This window comes from Alosa alosa, chromosome 9 (genome assembly GCF_017589495.1).
Source record: "Alosa alosa isolate M-15738 ecotype Scorff River chromosome 9, AALO_Geno_1.1, whole genome shotgun sequence".
Taxonomy (NCBI): Eukaryota; Metazoa; Chordata; class Actinopteri; order Clupeiformes; family Clupeidae; genus Alosa; species Alosa alosa.
In genome coordinates this window covers 30,327,831-30,335,744 of record NC_063197.1, presented here as the reverse complement: position 1 = coordinate 30,335,744, position 7,914 = coordinate 30,327,831, and the positions used below count along the sequence as shown (strand labels likewise).

At 43.4% G+C, this 7,914-nt stretch overlaps 1 protein-coding gene across 1 annotated transcript; it reads left to right on the top strand.

Moving 5' to 3' along the window:
- The first annotated feature begins 1,059 nt into the window (after positions 1-1,059).
- Positions 1,060-4,232, top strand: aqp12 (aquaporin 12). Its single transcript, XM_048252669.1, has 3 exons — positions 1,060-1,786; positions 3,375-3,491; positions 3,995-4,232. The coding sequence occupies exons 1-3, from the start codon at positions 1,189-1,191 to the stop codon at positions 4,123-4,125; spliced, it is 846 nt and encodes a 281-aa protein (XP_048108626.1). The 5' UTR covers positions 1,060-1,188; the 3' UTR covers positions 4,126-4,232.
- The last annotated feature ends 3,682 nt before the right edge of the window (positions 4,233-7,914 follow it).

Sequence of the window (7,914 nt, the reverse complement as noted above, 5' to 3'; positions counted from 1 at the left end):
GTTAAAACAACATCAAAAAAGTAATTTATTTTGTCAGTCATCATGTTTGGAAATTTAAACTGTAAACAAAATTCAGCGGGTGTGTTGAGAAGCCCTGGCTCCACATTGAGCCCAACCCTAATCTGCAAGCTGCAGCCAGGTGGTACTTGGATCACACTGCTGCCAGACCCCTAGCTCTCTAGCTCTCCCTGCTGCCAGACCCCTGGCTCTACAGCGCCCTGTGCTGCCAAGACGCTTGGAGGCTTGCATTCCCAGTTCGGCTGGTTTGTTCCACTGTAAGTCTGAGTCAAGAGCTCGAAACGTCACACAATAAAAAAAAAAAAAATAAATAAATATATATATATATATAAATTGGAGCTAAATGGTTTAAGTATCTCTTTTCCTCTCATCATACTTTCATTTGTTCTACTAACCAGGAGACTTGCATACCCAGTTGGGCTGGGGTAACAGTGAGCCAGCAGCGTGCCATGATGGTGAGTGGGACGTCTGGTCCTGAGGCAGATTCCAAGGGTCCTGGAGCAATTCACCTGCACTGTGTTGCACTACTGACAGGCATGGCTGTTCTGAGAGGGGAAGAAAGCACACAAAACAGAGGGATTAGGTATTCCTGCGTTGTGTTGCTTTGTACACCTAACGTGTGTAAATGTCACTAGACATGGAGATAAGAGGCCAACTGGAGGACCGCAGCTGCTGCCAACAAGTGGATCATTAGGCCGGCAGATGTCAGCGTGGTTTCCACGAAACAGTCCTTTACACACACAATAAGAAATGGCTTATTTATGTCAGAACAAACAGTGGTCTAGGTCTGTACATAGCAAAGAGTCTGACACTTTTTTAAGCTCATGTTTATGCACATACACACACGTGCAAACATTGGGCACAGAATTACTTTTTGGAGCTGGCCTTGAAAAGGGCACTGTGTTTTCTGGCACGAGCTGTGGGCTAAAAAAAAAAAAAAAAAAGAAAAAAAAAAAAAAAACAGGAATCCAACAGGAGATAAGCAGCGCGTGTGTGAGTGTGCCACGTTAGCACACACCCCTTGCAAACATGCAGCTCAAAGCCCCACTCCTCCTTTCTGACCACGCACCCTCGAGGATCCACAGGTGTCCTCTCCGCTCTCTCTCTCGGACTCCTACCGTCCCCTAACACGCGAGTGTGTGTCTGTGTGTGTGTGTGCCTGCCGTGGCCATGTCGGACCTGAACCTGACACTGGGCTACTTCCTGTCCGTGCTGGGCTTGAGTGCGCTGCTGGGCCTGCTGCTGAGGCGCCGCGGAGGCCGCTGGGCCGACCTGGCCGAGATTCCGGCCGTCTTCTCGCTGGCCGCCTGCCGACTGGAGGTGCGCACCATCGAGGAGCTGGGGGGCTGGGCGGCAGGGCTGGGACCGGACGTCACGCTCACCATCCTGTTCCTCACGCTGCTGGCTCACGGCGCATCCTGGCCCGTCGCCAGCGGCAACCCGTCCGTCAGCCTGCAGAGCTTCCTGCTCCTGGACGGCAGACCTCTGCCCACGCTGCTGCGGCTGCTGCTGCAGGTGGCCGGCGCGCACCTGGCCTGGCTGGCGGCCAGCAGCTACTGGGCCCTGATGCTGACCGACATGCACATGATCAAGAGCCTCATGGGCTCCGAGTGCAGCTCCGCGCTGCGCACCTCCGTCCTGCAGGGCGGCGCCACTGAGGCCGGCTGCTCCCTCACCTTCCATCTCCTCCTGCTCTCCCTGCAACGGCGCTCTGCTTTCCTCAGGGTCCCACTGCTCGCCCTGTATCTGACCTTCCTCTCATTTGCAGGTAACACACACACACACACACACACACACACACACACACACACACACACACACACACACACACACATACACACACACACACACACACACACACACATACACACACACACACACACACACACACACACACACACACACACACACACACACATACACACACACACACACACACACACACACACACACACACATTCAACCTGATGCTGTTCTCATACACAGGCAACACATACACAAACACACACAGCCCATACACACACACACACACTCCTCACACATACATACACACACACACACACACACACACACACACACACACAGGGAACACACACACACACACACACACACACACACACACATACTACATACATACACACACTCCAAGCCTCACTTTTCACCCTCCTTTCATATGAGGTAAGGTAAGACATGCACAGACACAGACACACACACACAATCAGCCTAATGCTCCTCTTATACACACATAAGACAAACATGCACACACACATACATTCAGATTCATGCTCCTCATACACAGACACAAAGCCTCTTTCTCCTCTCATATGCAGTGTAGATACACTCACACACAATTATATTAACGATTAGTAAGCTTAGGCTACTATATCCACTGTAACATATAGTTATTAGAATTGTATTTACAAATCAAAGTATTTACAAATCAAATTGTATTTACATTAAGTACAATGTGTAACACAAATGCAATATACAACACAAATGTAATATATTTAAATTCACCGTAGCTGCTTGTGGAAAAGTATTTCTAAGTTGCTTGAGAAATATTGTGGCAACAGTAACATGTAAAGTGTCTGTGGAGAGCTCGGAGGCCCTAACTGAACTGTCTGCTCATGAACTAAAACATGGAACAGTAGCTCCCTCTTCTGGTCATGAGGGCATACTGCAGCTCACAGTGTACAAAGTCCTTTTAGGCAAGTCCCTCTACTCGGTGGGCATATTGCAACACATTTTGGGCACTTATGGAGTTATGACACCGAAAGATGTACTCGGACTCGTACGAGTAACGTTATGGCCTATACAAAGCACACAATTATATACCATTTGTTTTGTCTTCCACGATGATCTTTTACGATTGACCATGTCAGACTAGGCGATCAGAGAAGGCCAAATATTTGTACATAATAAAAGGAAATAATTGTACATCATAAAAGACTAAATATGGCTACATACATATACATACACACACACACATACTGTCTGTGTATTGTCATGATTTGGCTCGAAATGACAAAAAAAGGATACCATATTAAGGCCTAAAAATAACTGTGATTTATTCTAATAAATTAAGACAATGCTAATATGGTCAAATATAACAAAATAAAGCCATGGAGAATGGTCATCAGTAGTCAGTAGCACAAGGTGTGTGCGTGGACAAGTGGACTGTGGTGTTGCGCGTGTTGCATGGAACAAAATGGTAAACTGTATCCAATCTGTCTCTTTAAATAACCATCGCATTGGCACATAACTAACTTGAGAATATTCAAATTTAACTTTAAAATAAAACGCCAATGTTTGAAATGAGAATGTGATCATGTGTTTTGTGTGTGTGTGTGTGTTAGCCAGCGGCTCCTCGTCAGGCTTCGCCAACCCTGCGCTGGCCTACGCTGTGACCTTCAACTGCCCCGGGTTCTCTTTGCTCCAGTATGCTCTGGTGTACTGGCTAGGGCCTCTTGTTGGTAAGTTGGTAACAGAGCTGCCAGTAATGTTAGATGTGTATGTGTGACTGATGTGGGGAGAGAATTGAGTTTGAGTCACTAATGTTAGATGTGTATGTGTGACTGATGTGGGGAGAAAATTGAGTTTGAGTCACTAATGTTAGATGTGTATGTGTGACTGATGTGGGGAGAGAATTGAGTTTGAGTCACTAATGTTAGATGTGTATGTGTGACTGATGTGGGGAGAGAATTGAGTTTGAGTCACTAATGTTAGATGTGTATGTGTGAGGGATGTGGGGAGAGAATTGAGTTTGAGTCACTAATGTTAGATGTGTATGTGTGTGGGACCGAGCAAGAGTTTAGGTTAAGAGTTTAAGTTTAAACACACACACACACACACACACACACACACACACACACGTGATGGGTACACACACATTAAACACCTAGTGATGATGGACACATGCTTGTTAAGCACCCAACAGACACACACATCACGTTAAACATATTCTTGGGGTCCACAGGAATGACACTGGCCTTGTTCTTCTACATGGGACATGTTCCGAGGCTTTTCAGCAAGAACCTCCTTTATTCTCCGAAGAGCCGCTTCCGCATCCCCAAGAAGAAAGACGAGCAGAAGGAGAAGAGTGGCTAAGGGTTCACAGCTGTGCGCGCGTGTGTGTGTGTGTGCTTGTGTGTAGTGAGGTTCTGCCCAACTCATTTGTATATTTTAATTGCATTTAAAAATTGAACTGAAGAACATGTGGCATGTTGTTTCCATTGACTGTTATTTAAATTAAAAATGGGCTTTCTCCTAATCAAAGGAGGCGTTGAAAGCAGCTGGGATACCAATTTAAGGTTGCCATAACATTTACAGTGCGTTAATCCACCACCCCCTCTAGTACATCCATGTAGTATTCACATTAGAAGATTTTATGCAAATTTCATGTCATGTCTAGACATCCCAACCTGCAAAAAGCCATTTCAAGGAGGTACCCCCTCCCCCTCCAATAAGGAAGGCCTAGATAGAAATTGTGATAATAAAATATGTAGATTTAACCCACCATGGGCAATGCTAAAGTCACTGTTACAAACAGTGTAGCATGCAAGACTATCATTATTATTTACTCTTATGTCAGGGGTTCTCAAACTTTTGTGGGCCGGGGACCCCTCATAGAGTGGAAAATTCTCCAAGGACCCCTCATAATTGCAACACATAAAACTTAAGTTAATCATGTAGCTGTATAGCCTTTTCTTCTGTTAGATGTGTATGTTATGTATTTTAAAAACATAGAGTGCTAATACCACAATAGTCATGTTAGCAAACTTTGACAGTATGTAGGATTTTTTTAAGGATTGTTGTTTCTTTGTCAAATGTAGGCCTATTGTGTTGAGCACATAGTGTTTGCTTCACATAACTTTCATTCACTGTTCACATTCACATTTCACTGTTGGCGGTTAATTAATAGTAAAGTGTTTTGACGTATTGATGTAACGTATCAGCAGATCAATTGGGCAAATACTGATACAGTAGCATTTTTCACCATATAAGACAATTTCATATTTTGTAGCAAACTTTGTCAGGGACCCCCTGAAAATGTGCTGCGGACCCCTGGGAGTCCCTGGACCCCACTTTGAGAACCAATGTCTTATGAGACAAGGGTACACTTTTGTGTGGTCTGATGTGAAATGGATCTTAAATGTTCCTTTTTTGGGGGCACTCTGCCTTAGCCTGGTTAGCATGCAGACCTTCTTAATGTAATTGACAGTGGGTCTGGGAAAGGTTCATTTACTTGCGATTTCCAGCAGGGACGGAACTAGCAGTGAAATTAAACTTAAATTGGTGCATTAAACTTTTACCAAATGTTTCAGAAATACATGTCCATGACGGATTAGCGATCTATGCTGTAGCTTAATGTTCATTAAAAGACACTCACCTGCTGGGCTTATTCTTGCTACTTATGTTAATTTGTGTGTTGGTTTGCGTTTTGACAGGCTACTGTTATGGTATTCCCAGACCCTATAATCAAGCACACTGAGCAATGGTACTGTGATGAAAGCAGATGACTTGTCAATTGGACTTTGTAGGTTCTAATCCCGTAGTTGCATGAGTGCAAGTTGTGTCATACCATGGTGGTTCAGCACCGTTGTTGCTAACTTTTGTAAAAACGCACACTAGTTCAGTATATCTAGGCACAGGAGCGTCATAATAATAATATAATAAGGTTACACTTTGCTTGACAGTATCGACATAAGAGTGACATTACACTGTCATGAACGTGTTATAAACAAGTCTTAAACGTTTATGACATAAAGCTTCTGTTATTAAGTAACATTCGTTTTTTTGTCATAACAAGTTAGGTTTAGGTTTAGGGTTAGAGTTAGGCTTAGAGGTTAGGATTAGGGTTAGGGTTCATGTGTCATGACAGTGTCATGTCACTCTAATGTCAATACTGTCAAGTGAAGTGTTACCAATAATAATAATAATAACTAGATGTACCGCAGAGTGGTACAAAATATGACCGCCGCCCAGTCCAGCACATTTTTTCCACAAAAATAAATCATGCTGAAAGGCCTATATGATTCTAACTGTCTCACTAAATTGCATTATCCACACTCAATTCTCACTGGTATCTGCTAGACAACAAGTACCAAAACATGATTAGTTCATGTAAAATTCATTTTATACAACCCCACCCCCATCTTGCCTGTTCATAATTCTGAGAAATTCTTGAATTGTGTGCATGTGTGCGTGTACACGTTTATGTTTATGTGTGTGGGTGTGTGTGTGTGTGTGTGTGCGTGCTTGTGTGTTTGCCTGCGTATGTGTGTTTGTGCATGTGCATGTATGCGTACATATGTCTACTGTGTGAGTATGTGTCATACGTATGATTACTGTGAATGTATGTGTGTGCACATGGAATGGGTTAACATGACCCCTGGAGGCAAACATACGGAAAAAATTGGTCATCCTAGGCCCTACGGTTCTCAAGATATTTACAGAAAACTGTGTCTGCCCTACCCTCCTTTCGGGGGGTCCAGTACAGCGGGGGGGCTAGATCAAAACGAAAAACGATGGTTCCATGCTATCCATATGGGGTTACATGCCCACCAAGTTTCGTCTACCCCGGTCTTTCAGTGTCCCGGGAATCCTTGACGGAAATTTGGACATGTGAAAAAGAAAAAAAAAAAAAAAAAAATCTGACTAAACCTATGAAAAATCTGACTAAACCTATGCTGCGCGGCGGTCCTAATAATAAGCTTTATTTGTATAGCACCTTTCATACACAGAATGCAGCTTAAAGCTGCAGTTGGCAAGTCTGACAGAATGAGGGAACTCTCATGACCCTGCCCCACTACCACCGAGCACCCTCTCATCGAGTTCATGCTAGTCTGTGCGCACCAGACTGTGATTGACAGTCAGATCTCACCCAGCCCTGCTCTGATTGGACCAGAAGAACTGGGAGCTGTGGATTTTTGCAAAACAAATTACAGGCTCTAGGTGGAGGTAGAAGTGTGGATTTATTTCTAAAACCGGCTGATTTATGTTGTTCTGTTCTAAAGACCCTTTCAACAATAAAAACTAGGGCTGTCAATCGATTAAAAAATGTAATCGAATGAATTACATACTCTGTAATTAATTAATCTAAATCAATCGCATATATAATATTTGCTGTGAAAGTATTTTAAATATTTAAACTCAAATGAATCATTGAATAATCAGCATTAGTGACATTAAAGTTCAAAAACTCTTTTATTATTATTTTCACTGTTCAAATAATGGCCATAATAATCTATGATATGACCTAATATGCTGAGGAAATAAATTCAAAAGTACTTCGGGAATAAGGTTTTTTTTTCCACATACAAGGCATTTCAGGCCACAGATATAACCCTACGGAGCCCGGGAGAGCTCACTTTAAGTGATATTTTTTCTGGTCGTGATAATTTGTGAGCACGTTTTCCTTTAATTAAGCCCTCGAATTAATAAAACGTGAGCACGTTTTCCTTTAATTGAGCCCTCGAATTAATACAACGTGACCCGTTGTAGGCTAAATTGAGCTCTCGAAATATGTATTTCGTGCTCACATTTAGTAATTCCCGACATTTTTCTCACCGCTCTTGTGCTGTGGTGGCAACTTCGTGTTACCTTGACATGGACTAGGCCTACAGCTGTCTGTAACAGTTCATATTGGTAATGTGATGATAACCGTAAGCAGCTAATTAAAAGACTTTAGGTGGTCATGTTTTATAGCGGACTTCTACTCTTTGTAGCAGGGGCACTGTGGTGTCAACCGCCAGCTATGGAGACCCATAATGGGGGAAATTCTACTACAAAGGCTACTCGCGGGCTCTGTTGTAGCCTAATGACCGGTTTCCACTATCTCCTGGATTGTTGACTTAACTGTGAGGTCTAGAAGTCAATCGAAGCACATCACAGCGA

What these genes read in the sequence shown, in the direction of transcription:
- aqp12 (XM_048252669.1), top strand. Translation starts at nt 1,189, where the DNA reads ATGTCGGACCTGAACCTGACACTGGGCTACTTCCTGTCCGTGCTGGGC. An exon ending in GACCTTCCTCTCATTTGCAG is followed by an intron (nt 1,787 to 3,374) that starts GTAACACACACA and finishes TGTGTGTGTTAG; the next exon opens with CCAGCGGCTCCTCGTCAGGC. An exon ending in CTGGCTAGGGCCTCTTGTTG is followed by an intron (nt 3,492 to 3,994) that starts GTAAGTTGGTAA and finishes TGGGGTCCACAG; the next exon opens with GAATGACACTGGCCTTGTTC.